This window comes from Canis lupus, chromosome 32 (genome assembly GCF_048164855.1).
Source record: "Canis lupus baileyi chromosome 32, mCanLup2.hap1, whole genome shotgun sequence".
Classification (NCBI taxonomy): Eukaryota; Metazoa; Chordata; class Mammalia; order Carnivora; family Canidae; genus Canis; species Canis lupus.
In genome coordinates this window covers 6,400,482-6,425,434 of record NC_132869.1, presented here as the reverse complement: position 1 = coordinate 6,425,434, position 24,953 = coordinate 6,400,482, and the positions used below count along the sequence as shown (strand labels likewise).

Sequence of the window (24,953 nt, the reverse complement as noted above, 5' to 3'; positions counted from 1 at the left end):
CCAATTTGACCTACTTGGCACTTATAAAACACTCCATCCATTAACAGCAAGATACATATTCATTCCAAGTAAACATGGACCATTCAACAAGATAGACCCTGTTGTGGATCATAGGACGAGTCTCAGTATGTGTAATTATACTGAAATCAGGCAAAGTACTCTCTTTGACAACAGAGGAATTAAATTAGAGAAATATATTTTACTGCTACAAATACAAAGAAATGGACAAAAATATTTCATGGACATCCTGTATTTATTAACACTTTCAGAGCAGTTGGTGTCACTGAAAATTGGAATGGGCAGTTGATGTATTAGTTAATTAAAATGGCTGGTTAAAAAAATAAAAAAGATTTAAGGGTTAGCTTAACCAATTAAATGATTTTGTACTAATATTGACTATAAAAGGAAGTAGTGTCAAGACTCTACTGGGAAGATTTCTGGGATTAGGAGGTAAGAATGAGGTCATGGGGCACAGTGCAAATACACAACTGTATGCTTTTCCTATTTCATGAAGTTTCTTTTGTCTGATTTTATCATGTCTTAGCCTTGCAGTGTAGAGAATCTACTTAGATCTGGTGGTCCCAGGGCTGACTTTAAAGTTGTATGTACCAAAGGAAAGTATTATAAGTGCACTAAACAGAGTATTAATACCACTAAGTTTGACAGTGCATATATTCTTAAAAAACTCTTAGGGTTATGCCATAGCATCATCTGTGTAGGCAAATTAAGGGCTGTCTGTAAACATAGGGCCATGTGTCCTATGATTCTTTATCTCTCAGACTCTATAATATCAGCCTGAGACTGAGTCCAAGGAGACGTTTTAACAAGGCTGCTGCTTATACTGGCCTTGTATTTACTGAGGCAAAAAAAACAATCTCTTCATAGGAGATATTAAGGTGCCTTATGAAGAGGTAGTAAGGCACCTATAAATGGCTTACAATTCCATGGAGGGGTGCAATCATGTGACCTCTGTGCCAGACTTCCTTGCTAGAAAATTTTAGGTATCCCTCTCCAATCTGATGCTGACTACTTAGCCGATGTTAAGAGAAACTTGGGACCTGTTTTTGCATAGAAGGGAAGTTGCTGATGTTGTAGGAGCTTTACTGGAAGATTCCACCTGATAATTTGGAGCAACTAAATGACAGAGTGCCACTTGATGATTCAATGTAGGGTAGTTTATTACAGTTACCACTCAGTTATTCATTTAAAGGCAATAGTTAACCATTCTGATCATGTTTCTGCTGACTCGATAATTACTAATGAATCATATAGGTGTAAGATTCTGAACAGTAGAGCTTTTGCTCTCTTTGTGGGTATAAATCAAAACAGTATGTTGCTAAGACATTTACCTAGGTATAATGGAAAGCAGATTTCTACTGCCTGCCATAGCTTGGTCTAGTCCTTCGAATACAGAATATGTCAATGAAAATAGAATTTATTTAAGGAAACACTACCCTTGAGGAAGATCAATTTGGAGGAGATATAATGAATCAGTATTACTAATAACTCCTTTGTGGAGTTATGCAAAATACATTTATGGAAAACATAGGACACCCAGGCAGAGCTATATTTGGTATAGTATACCACTTGACAACCTCATTGGACTTCGTTATTTTTGTGTGCAAACCATTTTCATAAATTGCACAAATATTACTAATCTACTATGGTGATAACCCATCTTGTAGGTTGGTTGCTCTTGCCTCCTCTGTGCCCCATATTCTGTAGGGATTTGGGGTACTGATCTTGAGGTACCACATCAGACCAAAATAATGTTCCTGAAAGCTCATGATGAAGAGGACTTACTAATCCAAATAGAGACACTAGAGGGAGCTCTCTTGCAGGAGACTAGCTACATCTAGAAATGGCCCTGGAGGGACAACTAAGCTTTAAATGACTGGACTAATAAAGTATTTTACTTTAATGGAACATCATTATCAGTCAACAGTACAGGAAAAGGGCTTGTATCTTTACCCAGGAAAGACTGATTAATATTCTAATTATTATGGAAGTTGATGTTTTTAAAAGCAGTAACTGGGAGTATGAGATGCCAAGCTAAGGATGCTAACTATAGAAATATTATGGTTAGTCTAGATTATGGTGGGAATTACTGGACAGTGTGGCCTTTATGCTGGTTTTGTAATGGCCCAGGTACCGCAGATATAAAGGGGATTTGTCTTTCGCATGGTAGATTGGTTGGGATTGGACAGATAAAGGAACAACACTATATTGTCCTGAAGAGAACATCTTGCATGATAACATCTGAAATCCAATGACTGTTAAAGCCTGTACTGTGATGTTTGGACTATAGTTATATTCTCAAACCAGATGTGGAATCCATAATTTATTGAACAGTCATCTCTGGTCACCACTGCAGTCACTGTGAATATGAATGTGCATGAGAGAGTAGTTTTTGTTGGGCAAGAAATGGAGAATGTTAATATGATTCTAATTGACCTCACATGCTAATCTGGACCAGAGTATAGCCACTGTAACAGGGAAGGACCTGGAAAGCTGTTCTCATGGTCCTGGATCTCTCCCTTATTTGCTGTGCTTTTTCATTACTTCTGTTCTTTAAATATGTCTGCACAGGGTTTTCTAAGCAAATTTTACAGAAACTTGGGATGTAGGCTAAAAGATAAGCATTAAAATTTAATGTATGACTGAACAGTGAGAATTCCAGAGGGATTTATTCTCGGGAGGTATATGTTTGCATTTCAAGGATGAAGGAATGAGGCCAGGATCTTGGAGACCTCTGGGTTATAAAACTGAAGACACTAGTTTATTCCCCCTAGAAAGATTTTTTTTTTTTTTAACATTGTAAAGTGTGAGGACACAAGTCTTTTCCTTTACATTTTCAAGGAAGCTCAGGAGAGAGGGAACAACTGTCTCTTTTTTCCAAAGTAAACATGCAGATTTATTTTTTTGGGATTCTTTACCTTCTGTAGAAGCAATTACTTGAAAATAATTCTCATCATCTTGTTCCTGAGATAAGAGCTGGGGCAGAGAAGAGCCAGAGTGGTATTATCTACTTACTGTATGTAAGTACTAGTAATCATCCGTTCTGCTCCAGGAAACTCATGTTAGCATTCAGCATATTAATAAATATAGATATTAAAAATTTAAATATGAAACAACCTCATAATAACAATGCTGCAACTACTACCACCAATATAATTGTTTTTTTTTATAATTGTTGAGAATAGCTAAAAAGAATTTTTTATATATGTTTTTCTGAATTTTCCCTACCACTTTTTTGAGTTCTGTATCTATTTGGTCTGAGCATAAAGCTATTATATACTGTATACTATTTTGAACAGTTTTTGGAGATATAATTAGCATATATAATCCACACACTTAAAGTGTACAATTCAGTATTTTCTAGTATAGTCACATGGTTGTGAAATTATCTCTGTAATCAGATTTTACAACATTTTTGTACTGCCCAAGAGAAACTTGTATGCATTAGCAATCATTCTCCATTTTTCCCTAACCTTCCCCTCACATCTAGTCCTAGGCCCTACAAAGCTACTTCATATCTTTGCATCTATAGATTTGCCTATTCTATATATTCACACATTTGCCTATTTCATACGAATGGGCTCCTACAACATACGGTCTTTTCTGACTTGATTCTTTCACTTGGAATAATGTTTTCAAGGTTCATTTATATTATATCATGAATCAGTATTTCTTTTTATTGCCATATAATATTTTGTGATGAATTAATTGTCTTTTATGTATATATTATTTTATTCAGTTTGCTATTACTTTCTTAAGGAATTTTGCATATATGCTCCTAAGAGGGATTGATCTATAATTTTTTTCCTAGTAATGACAGGCGTGGGTAATAAGGTTACCCTTGCCTCATAAACCTTTGTGGTTGTTTCTTCTTTTTCTGTTATCTGAAAGTTTTTCCATAAGATTGGTATTAATGTTATCTTCAGTGTTTTGAAATACTTATTGCTTAAGCCATCTGGACATTGAGCTATCTTTTGAGGAAAGTTATCAAGGAGAAACTCAATTTCTTTGTTAGATTGCTTGGATTTTCTATTTCTTATTTCAATTTGATAAATTTTGTTTTTCCCAGAGTTCTTCTATTTGTTCTAAGTTGTGAAAATTCTAGGTATAAAGTAATTCCTAATGTCTTCTCATCATCCTGTCATCTAGAGTATCAGAAGTGATGTCATCTTTTTCATTCCAGTTGCTAACTTCTTTTCCTTGCTTGTATCCGTCTTCTAGGGATTTATCAATGTTATTAGCCTTTTGATTTTGTTGTTTTTCTATATTACATATGGGTTTCCTATTTTAATAATTTCTTCTATCTTTATTATTCCTCCCCTTATACTCTTTTTGGGTTTAATTTGCTGTTCATCATTTCTAACTTCTTTTTTTTAATTGAGATATAATTGACATTAACAACAGTATATTAGCTTCAAGTGTATAACATGATTCAATATTTGTATATGTTATGAAATGCTTTCTAATTACTTGATGCTTATATATACACTAAATTTCACCCTTGTTTTCTAGTAGCTATGTTTGAGCTATAATTTTTCCTTTAATTGCAGCTATAGTTGTATTTTCATTACCAATTAGTTCAAAGTATTTTCTACTCTGTATTGAAATTTATTTTCTAACCCAGAGGTTATTTAGAAATGCATTGCTTAATTTCATGCACTGCTTAATTTCCAAATATGAAAGTTTTGTATTTATGTAATTAATATCTAGCTCAATCACATTTTGTTCATATAACACACTCAGGAGTATTTCAATTCTTGGAAATTTTAAGGGGATGTTTTATAATCTAGTTTATGACATAATAAGTTATTTCTAAGTTTTTAAATTTTATCTGTTTTTTCATCAATTTTTCATGACTCACTGCTTTTTTCTTTATTTTCTAGTTTTTGTATATAGAATTCTAATATTTTCTTTTCTGGGAGGGATTACATTAATCTTTTCAATAGAATTCTTTAACCTATTCTTTAAATAATGATATAAAAACTGCAGTAACATCTTTTCAGTTTTTCCTAATCAATTTAAGTAATTTAAGGGCTTAGGCCCATAGAAAGGCCAGAAATATTTTCCTGTTAGAGATGTTTAGATTCCAGGGATACAGAGGATTGGTCTTTTATTCAAACTGACCTGCCATATTTTTTCAGAAATATATTTGATGTGTTGGATCTCATATGCACTAGTTTATAAGCTGATAATAGAGATGAATATGAACATTTTCAGAACTACATGATCTGGTACTCTTGCAGTTAATTTATATATTGTACAGGACAGCCTGAGACAGTACATTTGGGAATGCCACAGCCAAATAAAGAACATCTCTACCTCCTTTTTCTCCCCGCTTCCATAGATGCATATGTGAAGGACCTAAGTCAAGTTTCTAGAACAACGGTTTTTAACTTTTGCTTCACATCAGAATCAACTATTGACCTTTTAGAAATCCTGTGCCCAAGCTGCAACCCAGACCAATTATTAGAATATCTGAGGATGGAACTGATACACATGTAAATTTTTAGTGCTCCTCAGGGAATTCCAATAGTAAATAATACTAGTCTACTGCAAGGATCCTCCAACTACTACTTGCAGGCTAAATCTGGCCCCCCACCCGAATATGTTTTTTTTTTCCCCACCTGAATATGTAAATAAAGCTTTATTAGATGGTCTAATTTGGTGGTTCTGAGGTGAGGCATAGGTATTAGTATTTTTAAAAGTTTGCCAAGTGATTGAGTCTAAGGGGCAGCCAAGGTTGAGGACTACTCTCTGCCTATAATAATAATCTGTTGTGCTACCTCTTAGACTTTTCAGTGTATGCCTAATATCAAAATGCTCATCCTCATTATATTCCATTGTTTCAGGTATTATTTCTCTAATTTTTGTAATAAAATTGTTCTAAAAAGATGTGCCATGTTAATATGAACCGTTATAGCCCGTGGCACATTGCTGCCTATGCGCTATAGTTTAAGGAGTACCTTTTTATTTTATTATGGTTTAACTTGATCTTTAAGAAAGGATACTGGACTCAGAATCAAAATGTCATTTTGGTGCCTGATTTTATCATGTCTTAGCCTTGCAGTGTAGAGAATCTACTTAGATCCAGGACCTTCATTTTCACAGCTCCCATTTTCTTGTCAGTAAAACAAATGTTTTAGCATCTGTCCTACTAAAATGGGACTCTCTATCTAAAAAGGTTTTTTGATCAGCTTAACGTGTTACACACATTATTACTGCTAGATGTGTCTGGGGGTAATCATGAATGACTTTTGATATGCAATGACATACATGAACAAATAAACTTAATAGGTGAGCTTTTCTCATACATTTCATTTGCTGTTTCATTTTCCTGTGTGGCAAAAAAGAAGCGTGGGTGCTGTATTAAGTGTACTGCAACATTCAGTCCAGTACACCTCTCTTTCTGTCTCCACCTCTAAAAAATCACTGGAAGTTTCCCATGCAAGAGATGGAATACAGACGAGACAATTCAAGCCTCTTGATCATGGCGAGGAGATGTATTTGTCTGTTTTTGACAGGTCCAGAAAAGTCAGTGTCTGAACTATGGTTGATTGAATCTTGGAGCTTTTTGGCTTCTTATGCTGTACTTGTTAATCTCACATTTTTATTTGGTTTTTAAAAGATATTTAAAATCACATGAAGTTATGTTTTAGGGAACTGAATCAGTATCACAGTTTCTAAATAACAATGTTTTTAAATGACCCTAAAATGTTTAATTTGAAAGATACAGGAACTGAATTCATAGTTGACATTGATGATGATTTACACTAATTTTTCTAGGAGGAAATGTTTGTATTTAAGCAGTTAAAAACATAATTATAATGGTTATTGCACAACACCCAGCTTTATAGGGTCTGAAAGAGCAAGTGCTACAAATAGTTTTAGATAGTTTTAGATAGTAATTAGATTGAAAATCACTGATTTCCTTTCATTTCATTTTTTGGCTACCAGATAAAGAAAGATCTTATAAGAGTAAATTTCTCACCTGCCTCAGGCAGGAGTAATTAGATGTAAGCAAATTTAATGGAGCCTGTGTGCTCTGGGGCCATTCAGCTGTGCTTCGATAATTGCATTTTTTTTTTTTAAAGTATGAAGGTTGTTTAACATATCAAGTAGCAAAAAAGTTAAAGTACAGGTTATCTATTTATCTTTTAGGTAAATAACTGTAGTACTTTATAAACCAAACAGTAATGAATGTATTACCCAATAATAGACTCTAGTCAGGAGAAGCAAATGCAGCTGATGCTGCGCAATTATTCTGTCTGTGTCCCTAATTCATTAGCATTAGCATGACTTCAAACAACTTTCATCTTTGTTCCCCTTTTTCTATGTACTTTGCCTGGAAAAGTTCAAGGTCCACTTAAACAACGTATATTTGAACAAGTAGATATCGTTTCTATTTTAATCCAGTCTTTATGTATTAACAAGGTTAATTTTGTTTCAAGGCACAGATCCACATTAACAAATTAATCTGCCCCACACACACTTTTTCCTCTCACAAACTAGTTTTAGTTCTTCTGTCCACAATCTCCTAGGATCAAGCTCCTGTTCAATCACTGTTTTGATTTTTACCACTCCTAACTCATAAGTACTACACACCAATTTACAGTTAAAATAAAACAGCATTAGCAAAGTATTAATCATATTTGGGATAGATTCTTTTCATTATACAAATCTTTTCAATATTGAATTCTGTTGACATTTCAAATTTGATTTATTTTAAGAGTTTTCAAAGACATCAGATTTTGTATGTAAAATGTATGTACATAAGTAATGTAAGATGAAAACAAATGATGTAATAGTTAATTCATATTTAGTTAAATAAAACTAATATGAAGTTGTTAATAAGTCAGTATCACATATAGGAAGGCCCATATCACTCTTTCTTTATCCTCCTTTTTTCTTCCCTTAAACAATTATTTGAATGAGCCCTTGGGTGGCATGCTCATAAAATATGTAGATGACACAGAGGTTCTTGGGATTGCTAATACTTTGCGTGATACATTCAGAATACTAATTCATATTAATTGGATGGGAGTGGGGACTAAATCAGACCAGGTAAAGTGTATTAAGAGTAAATTTAAAGAATTCTGAATGTTAATCCCTAAAACGAACTCCACAATACAGGATAGGTGAGATATTGCTTAACACTAGCACTTGAGAGAAAAATCTTTGAGGTTGTATGATATTACATATATGTCAGTGGCACATTGTGGCTGCCAAAGCAGCTAAAGAAATCTGAGGGGTTGCATTAACAGAGTTAACTCTGTGCAATATTATGTCTCATTGTAGCATCTTCATTTAAGAAGTTTATAGCTATAGTAATGTAAGAAAAAGGTGGGACAAATAATTGGATCTCATATCTATACAAAAAGTATTTATAAAAAAACCAAACATGAAAATAAAAATGACTATGGACTAGCGGAAGATACCACCAGAAAGTGTTAACATGAAAAATATAAATTTTTTGCTAATGCTTTTTATATTTCCTACAGTGAACAGAAATTGCTTTTTTAAACAGAGGGAAAGATTGCATTAAAATGGGACACAGAAATAGCTATAGTTCAGTGAGTGGAGAATGACCAGAACAATGAAAGGACAAGCAGTGGTGGTGCTATAGGAGGACTATTTAAAGGAACTACATATTTAGCCTGAAGTGAAGGCAGCAGATTATTGGGCCAAGGAGAATGGGGATTTTTGTATCAACTCAACAATATTTGAGAGGCTGCTGGTACTTTTTGTGGCCTAGAGGACAATTCTAAGAGCAAGTGGAAGTTACATGGTGAAACATGTCTTGGTTGGTATGAGAACTTTCTAACATTTAGAGAGCTCTCCAAAAATGGCATAAAAAATAGCCCCAGGCCTTTGTGTGATTTCTTCAAGCCTCTGTTGCATGACCCTTGCCTTTACCCATATAATATGTCTCCTCTGTGCTGTACAGTAACAAAGATGGTAATCCAGAGGTTGTTGAATTGGACAACCAAAGGTTGCTTTTGCGGGTAAATGCTATCCTTCCCTAGTGGCTTCTAGCTCTGCTGCTGAAGGATGAATCATGCTTTGCCACCATTGGATAATTTCAGAACAGTATGCCACTGGCTCTGAAGGCAATTCTGTAGAGAAAATTTTAGAAATAGTTTAATGACAAATACATATTACTATTGGAATAAGCATATACTGTGCAAAGACTATGACTTTGAAGGCGACAGCCCTCATGTGAATACATAAAAGTCCCATCTCATTACTACTTGTTAGTTTTTTTTTTTTAAATCTGATGCTTATAGAGAGCACAGTGATGAGAAACTTAAACCCAGTTAATGGTTTTCAGATTTCATTGGATACATATAAATTTTGTTACATGCTTATCTTGCCATTCTCTTGGTCTCTTGGTTTCTTCTTGATTTTGGAGCACTTCTGTTGTTCTCTCTCTCGTCTATAGTGAAGTTTTTTGTTTGTTTGGTTTGGTTTTTTTTTGGAGTTTGAAGGTGATCTGTACTTTTGGAAGAGGTAACTTAGTGTTAGGGAAGAAAAGAGAAATTGTCCCTGAAACTTTGTTTTCAATACTTAGCAAATTTTACAATTAATGATAGAAGTTTCTTTTGTGGCCTCTCCTCCCAAACTGTGCTTATTTATTTTCCCCAATAGTCTCATGTGACCTTGTTAAAAGCTTCATGTAATTCCCAAATAAATTACTGGTTTACTTCTATCTAGTATTTTATTGACATTTCCAGATAAGTTTAATAGGATGGAGAAAAACAGTGTTCTCTTTATAGACTCAGTGGGTGATTTGACCTTAGCAGGTTAACCTTATCCTGATGTTGAAGGAAGCTATTCTTAATTAGACTCTATCAGTTTCTCCATTATCACCAGGAGAGTCACTGGTCTGTAATTCTATAAATCTTAATTTGATTGTTTTTTTCTTTCTTAATGAAAGGCGACCATATTAGCAAAGTCGCAATATTTGAAAACAGTTTCTGGTTTTCCAGATACATTGCATATCCTTCTTTGTAGCTCAGCCATTTCACACTTTATTTACTTCAGAAACTCTCAGTTGAATACCATCTGGTCATGGTGATTTATTGCTGTGGGATTTCTCAAGTTGCTCTATTATTTCCTCCTAGGAGATTGCTCTCTGTTACTGCCCCACTGATTTTCTCAGAAAGTGCCCTTGGAATAGTCGTTTCCCTAGTATCCTGTACAGACAAGGTCAATGCCAAATAGAACTGAATTAAACTTCTCTGCTGCTTCCCATCTTCTTACTTGCTGTCTTCATTCCAAGTCCTCATTGTTGGGGAGAAAGTCAGCACTTGGTCCACCCACTTATGTTGTCTGTCTGGTCCTCATGTTACCTTTTGTCTCTTTATTTTTCAGATTCTCCCATTCTTTGATGATATATTTTTAGTACTTCAGGAAAAAATGTTAAGTGTTTAAAAATGTTCTAAATACTTTTAGTATTATTATTTCAGTATTTATTACTTTCAGTAATAAATACTTTCAGTTTGTAAATGTCTGTATGGAGCTATTTCTAGTAGTTTTTGTTTGTTTGTTTTTTTAACTATGTATAGATTTCTCTTTTGACCTTTCAGATAATGGCATAGTAAATACATCTCTCAGACCCAGTGTCCTTATCTGTCTTCCAAGTAGCCTGGATAGTTTTTAAGCCCTTCGCTCGTCTCCTAAAGGTCTATAACCTTTTTCTTTTTTTCCCTCAGATTTTTAACATATACTTCTTAAACTCTACCCCTCTGGCTTAACATTCAGAGATGCCCATACTAATTAGAACATGAGCTTTAATTGTGCAAACTTCCCAATTCCTGAGTTCTACTCTTACACATACTCACCTAAGGTAATTCCGGTGTGTCATATTAATCTATTTCCTCTTTAATAACTGCCCAAATAAGCCAAGATAAGGCATATTAATTATTGCTTCTACACATTGTGCTCTTCTGTCATTCATTTGGATAATAATGGACATAATTAAAACCATTCATTGCAATAGCCTTCCTAGGAAATAATGCTGAATGGTAAAGGTTAGAAGCAATTTACATTATTCTTTCATTTTCTATGGTTAACATGTCATTTTTTTTACCTGAACTTTGTTTAAATAATCATCTTGTTAAAAAAGGGTTACCTAATGTGCATTCAAGTATAGTTTAATTGCCATTAGAAATATATTTCTATCTTTATACAAAATACTTTAACACAGAATTTTTTTTTTTAACACAGAATTTTTAAACTTATAACTTAAGTATTAAAACATCGAAAGTTGAGACTTTTAACATTTCCCAAATATATTGTAAATTATCTACTATTCTAAATTCAGAGGAAAATAAATAGAAGTTTAAATATCAAATTCTGAGTATATGTGATATAATATTTCCTTAAGTTTCAGATATAAATTCTGCCAGTCCTGCAGCCACCCATTTCTAAATAGAGTGCCTTTGCACAGTCTGTAAAGGGTAGTAACAGATTATAACAGCAGAGGAAATAAATGCTGATTTTTGTTCATTTTATTGCTAACTTTTTTTTCCATCTAGGTAGGGCAGGCTGTTCTAAAAGTAAGCTATGTTTATTACTATTTCATGCTGGTATGCATATGTTCTTTGAATTTTTTTAAAAAGATTTTATTTATTTATTTGAAAGAGCATGAGAGAGAGAGAGAGAGAGAGATCATGAGCAGGGAGGAGGGTTAGAGGGAAAAGCAGATTCCCTGCTGAGCAGGGAGCCCTATGTGGGACTTGATCCAGGACCCTGAGATCATGACCTAAACCAAAGGCAGATGCTTAACCAACTGAGCCAGCCAAGTGCTTTGAATTTTTTAATAAATTAAAATCCTGTGTATCCCAAAGCTACCTTATGTATTAATGTGTATAATATTTTGCCTTCTAAGAAATATGTTCTATATTATATTTCTAAAACCTATCTTTTTACATTCATCTCTAGCTCCAATTCTCCCCATTCTATAAAAAATAAAAAATACACAGAATGCAATATTCACAAATAAATATCTTTTTTAATGTAGCCATTGTAAAAGTTAGCACTCTAATAACATTTGTGTCTGTGTCAGGCAGCTTACACTAAGACAACTTCCATGATAATATGTAAGGTTAACTGAAAACTCCCCTGGGAAGTAAGTCCAAAAATCTTTTTCTATTTATTTATTCAGTAGTAAGACTATATGATAACTATACTATCCAACCAGATATTTGTGTTTAGTGCCTTAAAACCAATATTATTCTGTATTTCCCATGGTTGGAAAGTGAGACTATTGTATCTTAGTTAAGGGGCCAATTAAAATTGCTTGGAGCAAGATTATATTATAAAGTTTGTAGGATGTGTCCTCTGATGAATTCTCTTTCACATGGATTCTATTTATTAGTTGATGTCTCAAATTTATATAAATGTGTATAGGTCATAGGCAGTATAAACTTACTTTAAGAACCAGATGAGGGATGCCTGGGTGGCTCAGCGGTTTAGTGCCTAGCTTTGGCCCAAGGGTGTGATCCTGGGGTTCCGGGATCGAGTCCCACATCAGGTTCTCTGCGTGGAGCCTGCTTCTCCCTCTGCCTATGTCTCTGCCTTTCTCTCTCTCTCTCTCTCTCTGTCTCTCATGAATAAATAAATAAAATCTTTTAAAAAAAAGAATCAGATGAGAAATTGTATCTCAAAATGTAAAATCTGAAATATGGGCTATTACCAGAATTCTTCAGAGTCCCCTTAGGTTGTTTTTCTAACAAGTTATTCTTTCACTGGAAAAGTCTTAGGATAGTCTTCCTTTGAATTTGATTCCATCTTCACTCAAGCAGAATTTAGTTCAAGTTCTGCGTGGTTTTAATCCTGATGTTTTCCTTCTTTATTCAGTGAATTTTTTTTTTTTTTGAGTTTGGAATAGAGAAATGTATTAGGAAATGTATTAATCAAGGTTCCTTAGAGAAACAGAACCAATAGGTTGTAAAAGGAGATATATTATTAAGAATTAACTTACATGATTATGGAAGCTGATAAGTCCCACAATTTGCTGCCTAAAAGTTGGAGACCCAGGAAAAACAATGGTATAATTTAGTCCAAATTGGACGACCTGAGAATAAGGGGAACCAGTGATGTATATCCAAGTCCAAAGGCAGAAGATTTGATTATGTCCCAGTTCTAACACTGAGGCAGGGAAAGGGGGCTAGATTCCTCTCTCTCTCTCTCTCTCTGCCTTGTTCTACCCAGTCTCTTAATGGGTTGATTGAGCCTCACCCACATTGAGGAGGGCAGTGGGTCATTGAGACCACAGGTTAAAATATCAGTCTTATCCTCCAGAAACATCCTCACAGATATACCCAGAAACAATATTTAATCTGGGGACCTCATGAACCAACCATTCAAGTTGACACATAAAATTAACCATCACAGGAAGAAAAGTAAAGAATCAGAAACCAGTGCTCATATAACCATCTTCCCCAGAATATGGTTGAAAGATTTTTAAATGAAAGTGACCAGATCAGATTTGCATTTTGGATAGCTCTCTGACTACAGTGTCAATAGTTTATATTCCTCAAAGCTCTTCCTGTATTTTCTCTTCTCACTTTTCATTTCTTCCTTGAGTAATTTCATCTCATAGCTTCTATTTCTATATTAGTATTTCTAGCCCGATGTCTGTGCTGAATTTCAACCCCTTGTATTTAATTGCAAATTAGATATCTCTTCTTGAGTGATTCTCTGGAACCTCAAATATATGTCTAAATTGATTCTGCCTTTATTTTCCCTCCCAAACCTCCTCTTATTGTCCTATGCCTGAAGTAACTGTTCCCACCATCTTTAAATTTGTCCACAGTTAGAAATCTGAGAACCATCCTTGCCTTTTCTCTTTCCCAGATCTCCCATACCTAGTTCATCAGCAAGTCCTGTATATCCTGCCTATTATATGTTGCTCTCAAATCTGTTCTTTTCCTTTTGTATACAACAGGTTGCCTTGTCAGTTACATTCTGTCTCACTATTGCAGCAGCCCCTTTATTTGCCTTCTTGCCTTCAATCTTGTTTCCTGCCAAGGAATCAGACTGAAGCTAGAATTATCTTTCTGAAAGTCAAACTGGAGCAAGTCATTACTCTGCTTAGCATTTCTTTGTCTTCTCTGTGACCTGGTATTCAAGTGTAAATTCTTTAAGATGAAACACAAGGCCCAACGATCTGGCTTTTGTCTACTTTTTTACCTCAACTTTTACTACTTCAAACACTCCCTTCTCATACTGAGCTGCTTTCAATTTCCAGTACTTTACCATGTTCAGTAGTGCTATGAAAAGTTAGAAAGATATTTCTGAAATTAATATTTCAAATCCCCCTTTAAAAGATTCCTGTTTGAAACTTGTATTTTTTTTTACTTTTGATTCATTTTTTTACATGTTAAAGCTGTTTAATATTTTTAAAGGTAGAAAAAAGAATCATTTGTGCTATCACCAGCAAGTATTGATTATCATTAACTGCATAATTATACTTAGTATGATTTATTGGTCACTCATTTTATGAATGTCGTGGATCTTAAAGTTGAATCCATAAAGTATCTGAGTCTCCTTTATGTTACCTACACTGAAGTAAAATACCAATTAATAGATTTCAGAAAGAAGTTAGGTTGAGATGAGTTCTAGTACAACCTCTAAGGGAAGTGGTCTAATTGTAGAAATGGAAGATTTGGAAAGTGAAATAAGATCCTTCCCCAAATACTGAAGTTTCAGAATATGTGAGTTTATCTTTACTTTGGAGACCGCATAATCAGTCTTTCTTATCTGTTCATTTTAACATAAGTTTAACCATTTTATTTCTAAAATGCTCATAGAATAATGGTGTGCTCAACTGGAGTCTACAAACAACAAAAAGAAGTTGTATTTATGAACAAAACCATTAGAGTTTTTTAAATGGCATCTACTTATTCTGGTGGCTGGTCAATCTGGTAGCAATAAGAAGAGATGATTATTAGGTGGTGTGTGTGTGCGCACACATGCTTAGCATTTGAAGATACATGGGATGCTCCATTCTTGTCTGCACTGAATTTATCAAGAATTATAGGCAAACTAGAAATTGCCTCTCACAGTGATTATATCTCTTCTAATACCACCTACTGATTTTACAGTAAAAGTCTTGACTACAAAAGTTGAGATGAGAACACAATTCATTTTGCTTTACTCTCTTAAAAATAGCAGTATCAAACATTTTGTGATGTTTCTCTCATATCATATATTGGGCTGTCTTGAAGAAATAAACTTCCACTTGCTTTCATGACAGTAGATAATAAATTGACTGATATAATTCAGTTGAGAAGTTGAAAAATGCATTGAAAATAATGGGGCATAACATTGTAGGGTTAACATTTATTCATAGATGATGCAATTAAATAAAACTGGCATTAACTTCAAGGTCAGTCAGTAAAGTAATAAAATTTAATATTTTAATTGAATTGTAATTGCTTTCCATTGATACATGAAGGTAAAGTAAAATAGATGTCAGCTCTGCAAATTATGGTTCTTCCTCCTAATTAATTTCTTAATTCTGCACGTAGTTATCCAGTGCCTAGGTCTTGTTGTGGGTTTATTCATCCACCCAGCTTCCATCAAGGAATATCTGTAAGACATGATTAAATGACACCTAACGGTGTCAGGATTTAGTGTAAATTTTTTCTGAACTTTCGAGAAAAATTCGTTAGTAACTTTTAAGTAACTTATGTATGTATTTGAGTTAAAATTTACCATAAATATAACAGCATGCTGGGGTTTATGGATTGTAATCATCTTCTTTATTAATATTGATATTTATATTAACATTAATAAATATAATCTCAATGATTAAAAAGATTTTCATAGGGGAGTTAGATCCCTGGAGACTTGCATTCTCCCACTTGGTGATTCAGGAGGTAAATTAAGTAGACTGTTAGGGTTTTGGGGAAGCACAGTTTATGACCATTCATGACCCAGGCTTCACAAGGAAAGAGACACCCAAATTGAATGAATCTAAAAAAAGAAACAGCTTTTTCAAGGACTGGGATTAATTGAAGCTTTTAGATAAAGTTGAATTTCATTGAAAAAGCCCATGAATTACAGCCCCTCAAAGAATTTCAACATAATGCTATTTTATATAAAATAAAATGGGAATGATGGCATTACAAAGATTAGGATAGAGATTTTTAAATTATACTGAAATTGTATTGGGTCTAGATACTGGGGTTTATTTAAAGAAAGAGAAGATTATATGCGTTCTGAACTGACTACATATACCAGTTAAATAGCTATTGCTTAATAATTGAAAATAGAATGAATGTATAACATAGCTTAAAAATTACTGAAGTATTGTTATACACTCTTAGACTTTAAAATGGCTCTGTATATGGGGTGCCTGGCTGGCTGAGTTGGTAGAGCATGCAACTCTTGATCTTAGGTTTATGAGTTCAAGCCCCACATTGGGTGTAGAGATTACTTATATACATACATACATACATACATACATACATACATAAAGTGACTCTTTGGTATAGAATATGTATGTAATAGAATATAATACAAATATATTGGTATATGAGCATGTTTAGTGGTACTTAGAAATATAAGTGGATTCTTACTGGTAAAACAAACTGAGAAGTTATTAATGTTGTCTAACCTTTGTGTTAAATTTTAACTCAAACATTGACTTCATTATTTAAACTGTTTCTTTTTAAACCATTTGAAGCATAAAAGTTAAAAAATAAGTCCAATGATAAATATATTTTTTATACTAATCTGACCCTGACCTTGTATTCTCAATTATGAAGAATTCAATTATGAGAGACATTCAATAACATTAGAATTCTCCATGCATATCATCTAGTTAAAAATACTCAAACTTGGGGTGCCTGGGTAGCACAGTCAGTTGAATGTTGATTCTTGGTTTTGGCTCAGGTTGTGATCTCAGGATCCTGAGGTCTAGCCCCACATTGGGCTCCATGCTCAACAGAGTCTGCTGGAGATTCTCTTTCCCTCTAAAATAAATCTTAAAAAAAAAAAAATACCCAAACCAAAAATACATTAGATAAAAGACATCCTCAAGCTTAATAATCTAGATAAGCTAACAGTTTGTTCATGTTAAGGTATTTGTTTCTCCAGATCCTTGTTTTAAAAGTATTTTAATATTAATCTTGTTCCATTTAGAGAAATTAAATATCATAAAGACTGTAATACAATGCTAGAATGTTTCTAAATAAGGAAACTTGTTCAAAAATATGTGAAAGTGTAAGAAATTTAAATATTCAGTCTTTCATTACATTTATAAAAATAAGTTATGAAGAGTTTTCATTTGCATGTAGTTTAATATTTATGGAATCATAAGTGTTCTAGGCAGTAAAGATTTCTTGAGAAGAGTTGCATATCTGAGTATATTCTGAGATAAGATGAATAATCTTCCTACCACATCCCTAGCTAATATCATCCCACATGCAATAGTCTCAAGTGAGTTAGAAGAGATCTCTGAGATCAGAGTGGTTTTAGGCCATTGATTTCTCAAAGAGAGTAGTTTGAATTGCTGGTAATCTGGATCTTATCCAAGAAATATTTTTTAAAAACATTAGAAATTTCATATAGGCATGTCATGAGCAGTGATCATGAGATCCCCAATAATTTGTTACTTTCTAATAAATAGAAAAATGGAAGCAAAGACAGATTGCACAAAGGATCAGGAGAGGGGACTCAAGTTGTCACAAATGTGTATCACATACAGTGTTGATTTAAATAGAAAGATCCATCCATTCAAGAGAATCTGTAGACTATTATATTGAATCTAGACAAATTCATTGTAAAACCTAGACACTTTCCAGAAAATAATTATAGTCTATTCAAATAGTATCAAATCATGAGATAAGAACTTCGAAGTCATTGTCCATGCCAAAGAAGCCTACCAAAAAAAAAAAAAGGAGCCTACCAAAATCACCAGATATAACCTCTGATAAATTTACAGTGTGTCAAAATTGTTTATTTCTCAGGTCTTGCCATTGTTTTGGTTTTATATGTCCAGTGAGATCATCTATTGCTTTCTCTATGAAATGTTACTGAGTGGTTGTCTTTCCTGTGTGAAATGTCTAAAGCTTTAGACCATGAATCATATCAGTACCTACCACACTCACTAAACATGACATAGACCCTTTTACCATACTATAAACACTTCTACATGCATCTTATTTCATTATTAATTGAGAAAAAAAAGAAATGTAGCTCTTTTATCTTAGCTATTTATAGCTTTACAGTAATTTTCTACTGTAGTTAAATGGTCTATAATGTGTTTCAGGAAAATATTTGAAAATCTTTAAGTTTTAAGTTTTGATTGAACATTTTTAGTGCCATAGAATATTCAGTGCTTAGCTTAGGAATAAATAAATTGAAAATATTTCTGTGACTATAGTCAATGAGTTTTTAGCATAGTGTACCTGTGTGATTCATGTGGAAAAAAATGTGCCCAGTGTGGCTTATGTTTGCATATTTTACTGACTCCTACCTAAAGGCAAACCAAATTACCTTATCCATCATGGAATACAGCAGTCGCTGAAATGAAATGCAACAACTATTTCTATATGTTAACAGTTTAGAGCTGAGACTTGATGATTCTATAATGAATTAAAAGACGACAAGAAAAATGGGAAGATCATCAATATGATCTCCCAGTGGTTACCTTGTAAAACCATATGCTCTTAAATTCCCTTCATGACTTTTAGACAGGCATTTATTTATTCCCAGATCCTTACAAAGAAGAACAAATTATTAAATTCAATCATGAGAGACTTTTAAAATGACATTAATGATGTGTAGCCTAGTGCCCAAGTGCTGAGTGACATAGGTTATGTTGTTTAACCACTATGTAAGAATCAAGGAATTGGAAGGAAAGATAAAAAATGACTTCCATTCATGCTGACCTTGAACGTTCATGATTTAAGTTTCCCACATTTCTGGGACAGGTGGCTCAGTGGTTGAATGTCTGCCTTCTGCTCAGGGTGTGATCCCGGGATCCTGGGATCGAGTCCCACATAATTTGGCTCCCTGCAGGGAGCCTGCTTCTCCCTCTGCCTATGTCTCTGCCTGTCTCTCATGAATAAATAAATAAAATCTTTAAAAAAAAAATTAAGTTTTCCACATTCCCACCCCAAGCCTGCAATAATAGATGATATATGAAGGAAAAGTATTAAAGACATAGCTGTACTAGAAAACATTATAAACATCTCTGTGAAATAGAATTAAGTATACACAAAATAGTAAGCAATAAGCAATACACTTAACCATGGGGCTGTAATACAAAGGGTTAGAAAGCAGGCAAAAGCAATTGGGAGGTTTTAATCCTGGGGGAAAGCAGAGACTGAAAGTGTACCATTTGAGGAAGAACTTCAAAGAGATAAAGAAAAATAAAATATTAAAGAAAAGCAGTCAATTAGAAAAATAAATCACAATGAAACTGCATCAAGGTGATGTGAAAAGTAACCAATTAGAAATACTAGAAATGAAACATATAGTTCACTTAAAAAAAAAAAAAAAAAAAAAAGCTCAGTGGGCAGAATAAACTGTAGGTGAGCCAAGTAAAACAGAGAATGAATGAAGCAGGAAAAAATAATTGACCCAAAAGACAACATAGACAGAAAAAAAAATTAAAGAGCAATTTAAAAATATGCAGGATAGATTGGGATATTGCAATATTTGTGTAATAGATGTTTCAGAAAAAAATTAGAAGGAAAGGCGGAAAAATATTTGCAGATACAAGGACTGAAAATTTTCTATACTTGAAGAAAAATATAAATTTGAGAATTCAAAGTGTATATTAGGTAATACACAGTATAAATAAAAGTAAACACCTACACACATTATATTAAAATTACAGAATGTCACAAGTACATTGAAAACTACAATTTAGCACACAAAAAATATTCCTTGTATGGGAACCACTATTAGACTGCATAAATCTTATTAGGAATGACTAATTTCTAAAAACGTAATTAATATATTGCAACTAAACTATTATTGTAATGAGAGTGAAATAGAACATTGTCAGACATCTAAAACCTACGAGATTTTACCACTTACAGATCTTTAGTAAAAAAGTAAAAATAGATTTCAGAGAAATAGACTGAATTCCAGGAGAAATGAATGAGAAACAATTGTGAAAACAGACATTATAAAATATGTGGGTGGGCTTAATTTTTCTCGACAAAAATGATGGAACTAAAAGTTAACAGTAATAACAAATGAAACAGTGAGACTTACTTAATATCTAGTGAAAACATGGTAAATTCTCTCACAAGAGTGCTAAACAAATTGTTAAATTTATATTCTAAGATTCATAAGAAAACAAACACAAAAATCCTTTCAATACAGCATGAGACAGAAAATAAGGAACAAATATGTATAATGCTTAATAAAACAGGAAATCTATAAGATGATAGAAACAGGTCCAGACATATAACATAAAATGTTAAAAATGTAAAATAATTAAACTCCATTCCTTAGAGTTGTCTTTATAAGATAGGATAAAATTTTTTAAAATCCAATTATTTGTATTTTATAAATGGCATCTAAAACAAAAGCACACAGAAAATTTGAGAATAAATGATGGAAAAGTATATGCCAGTAGAGTATTAACAATGTAAAGCTGGTGTTGTAATATTGGTAAATAGAATATTAGATAAAAATCATATATGGAGATGAATAGGTCATTACTTGATAAAAGGAATAATCTTATAAAAAAGTTAGAAATTGCAAATGTATATGCGCATAACAACATAGATCTCAAATACATAAAATTTTTTCAGAAACCTCGATTTTGTTTTCCACAGTGGCTGCACCATTTAGTAGTCCCATCAACAATACACAAAGGTTCCTTTGTCTCCACATGCTCACAAATACTTATTTCTTGTGTCATTTATTTTAGCTATTCCAACAGGTGTAAATTGATACCTTGTGGTTTTGACTTGCAATTCCCTGATGATGAATGATGTTGAGCATCTTTTCACCTGTCAGTTGGCCATCTGTATGTCTTTGAAATAAATGTCCATTTAGATTCTCGCCCATTTTTAAATCAGATTATTTGTGGGGGCTTTTTGGTGTTCAATCATGAAAGTTCTTTATATATTTTGGATATTAACCCCTTACTAGATCTAGCATTTGCAGATATCCTACTTGGTACTTCCTTTTTGTTTTGTTGATGATTTCCTTCACCATGCAAAAGCTTTTTATTTTGGTGTAGTCCTAGTAGTTTGGTTTTGCTTTTGTTTTCTCTTCCTTAGGAGACATACTAGAAAAATGTTTCTATAGCTGATGTCAAAGAAATTGCTTTTCTTCTAGGAGTTTTATGAATTCACATCTCACATCTACGTCTTTAATCCATTTTATTTTTGTATATGGTGTAAGAAAGTGTCCAGTTTCATTTTTTTCATGTAACTATCTGGTTTTCCCAGCACCATTTGTTAGAGACTGTCTTTTCTCCATTGTATATTCTTTATTCTTCCCTCCTTTGTCATAGATTAATTGACATTATTGACCTTATGGGTTTATTTCTGGGCTCTCCAATCTGTTCCCTTGTTGTGTGTAACTATAGATCTGTGTTCCATTGGTCTATATAACTCTCTTTTGTACTAGTACCACACCGCTTTTATCACTAAAACTTTGTAGTATATCTTGAAATCTGGAATTGTGATACCTCCAGCTTTGTTCTTCTTTCTCAAGATTGCTTTGGCTAGTTGAGGTCTTTTATGGTTCCATATAAATTTTAGGATTATCTGTTCTAGTTCTGTGGAAAATGTTATTGGTATTTTGATAGGGATTGCATTAAATTCGTAGGTTGCTTCAGGTAGTATGGACATTTTAACATTTAACATTTTAAGCTGGCTCTTCCAAACCATGGTCATGGAATATCTTTCCATTTGTTTGTATCATGTTCAATTTCTTTCATCATTGATTTATAGTTTTTGAAGTATAGATCTTTTACTTCCTTTGTTAAGTTTATTCATAGGTATTTTATTCTTTTTGGTGCTATTATAAATGGGATTATTTTTTAATTTCTCTTTCTGCTATCTCATTATAAGTGTATAGGAATGCGGCAGATTATTTGTGTTTTAATTTTATACCCTGCATCTTTACTAAATCCATATGTCAATTTTAGCAGTTATTTGGTGGAGTTGTAGAGCTTTCTGTATATAGTATCATGTGCCCAAATACCCATCTACTGGAAAATACAGAATTAAATTCTGGTATATCCACATAATGGAATAGAATACAATAGAAAAAATGAATGGACCAGAGCCATAGTAATTGTTTTTTTTTTTTTTTTGAGCCATAGTAATTGATGTAAGTAAATCTCATTAACAATGTGAATTAAAAAAAAAAAAAAACAATGTGAATTGAAAAAAATCAAGTTAAAAGATTATATCATTCATTTAAACATTTAATATTCATGAACAATACTAAATATTGTTTTGATATATACATTTGTTAAAATTATAAAAGCATAATTAGTAACTCACCAACTTCAAAAGAGTGGTTTACCATGTAGAGGGTAGAAGATATAGATTAAGAGTAGATATATGGTGATGTTCTATTGTGATGGTAGTGTTTATTTCTTTAAAAAAAATGTGTAGAGGAAGTATGGCATGACATTAATGCTTATTAAATCTGACTACATGGTTATTTCTTTCAATGTATTTCATTTACTTATTCTAAATACTGAATTGCCAAGTGATGGTAGAAGTAAAGGAACTGGACAGTCAGGGACTAGTTCATCTACATGTTTACCCATCTCCTTGTAATTATAATTTTAGTGAATATACCATGAGAATAAGATGGCTGTGAAGGGTGTTGACACGAAGAATCTATCTAGTACTACTGGTCTGAGTTGTTTGCTCTGAGTTTCATCTGAAAATACTCAGTGACGGAAGAGTTCTCAACCTTCGCCTGACTTCCCTTCTTCTGATATGCGATGATAAGAAATATCATGTTACCAAAAAAAGGCATCCAACTAGAAGTAGAAAATTATTCATCAGTTTATGTATTCTAAATAATATAAGCCAATAAAAAATAAAAATAACTTATTTAAATGAGGTTAACCAGTACATGTATTATGAATGTAAGTATATAAATGTATTGTAGATATAATATCTAAAATAAATTCTTTCATTTCATAACAGATTTGTGATATGACTTTTTCTTCCCTGACAAGTTAGTTTTGGTATGTGGAAAGAATTTATTGCCCATACTTCTCTGCTTATACCTTATTACCTACACAAATTGTACTACATAGTTGAACATCTTTATCTAAGATTGTGCACATATGCTGTTGGTTCAATAATGATTTTTTAGAGTTGTCTCCATCTTGGCTTGGAAAATACATTATCACACAAGTGGTCATTGAAATGAAATGTCATTTAATTTGATAAGACAATTATTTGTATCAATATGGTGTCCTGTGAAGTGAATTACTTATATAAGCATAATGGTCTACTACTCTTCTATTTTCTACTCTTATTCTCTAAGAATTTTGATGTTTAGATAAAACAGAGATACATAAGAAAACTGTTGTCCATGTAAAATAACAGTTAAAATACCAAGGTATCTTTGAAATGATACCTGTTTTTCCATTCAAATTATAGTTGCTCAAAAGTGAGTTAAAACCATGAATCTGGAAGTTGACACAGTGCAATGAAGTGATTTGATATGAAACTTATTTTTCAGGAATAAGAAAACCAGTTACCCAGGGGAAATAGAAAAATAAATACTAGCAAAATACGTCTTACTTTAGGATCAAAGCAATTTAAAATATACACAGACTGGTTTCCTATGCAAGGAGAGGCAAAGGGAAGGGTAATGTGTCTTTAGACTTACAATCTGATAGTTATCTTAACAAAAAATTAATCTTTCTTGGCAGGTTTAGATCCAGATAAGCATCTTGGAAAAACTCTGGATCAAATGGAACCTTATCTCTTAGAGGTAAGAATTTATATTATTTCTCAAAACATAGGCATCTAAAGGAAGAAAAAAATTAGGCCATGATACGATGATTATAAAATGAATTTTATTTTGGAAAAACTCTAATAACATTCATGATATAGTTTGGTAAAAAAATTAAACTTATGAGGATATGGAAATGTCTAAAATTAACTATGAAAATCATTCCCAGCTTGTTAGTCTGAATAAAGAAGTAAGCTATACCTAAAAGGAAACTTACTCTGTCAGAAGATTTCTTTTATTAACATGGACACTGTATACTATGTACTATATTCCTAAAGTAGCTGACGGTCTCTGTGATCAGATGCTTTTCAATCAGAAATATGAGTAGGAACTTCCTTCAGAGATGATCTAATCTAACCTCTTGTCTTTTACCAATTAGGAAATTAACTTGCAGAGTAACAAAACATTATTTTAAGGTTTCAAGTAACAGCTGTTTAACCCATACCATTGTCAAATCCTAAACATGTTCTACATTTTAAAGAAAGATTTAGTTATTTTCATTCTTTCTGTTAACTGTTATTATTATATTCTGGGAGAATTTGCAGGCAAATATTATTCATATGGCAATGACAACTAAAGACGTATAATGATGAGAGTATTTTATTTCACAATTACGTTGAAAAAAAAAGAAAATTACCCTATTTCTATGAAAGAACTGAACTCCTCTAAAAAGTTCTCATCTTTCCCTTCCCTACTCTTAAGTTTATCAACATTGTCTCTGGACATTGTTAATACAATTGCTGTGATGGGGTAGCAGTTACCTTTACTAACGTTATGATTTTCACATTGTCTTTCAGTTATTTGCACTTGATTATTTTATGGCTTATCAATATGTACCAAATGCTTAGAAATCCCTGAAATGTTCATTCTTTTTTTCACTAAGCATCAGTAAATGTCTTATATATGTGAGGCAAATAGCAAAGATAAAAATAAAAATGAAATGAGCATATAATTGCGAC

The 24,953-nt window shown here is 32.8% G+C and overlaps 1 protein-coding gene across 11 annotated transcripts in view; it reads left to right on the top strand.

The window, feature by feature from the left end:
* Window positions 1-24,953, top strand: part of DPH6 (diphthamine biosynthesis 6) — a 195,339-nt gene that overhangs the window by 100,547 nt on the left and 69,839 nt on the right. For all 11 annotated transcript variants that reach the window (XR_012022425.1, XR_012022424.1, XR_012022427.1 and 8 more), the window contains one exon: window positions 23,912-23,973. Coding sequence is in view for 3 of the 11 variants with exons in the window: in XM_072808441.1 (XP_072664542.1) it covers window positions 23,912-23,973 (62 nt within the window). In the remaining 8 variants the exon portion in view is untranslated. The remainder of the gene's footprint in view (window positions 1-23,911; window positions 23,974-24,953) is intronic.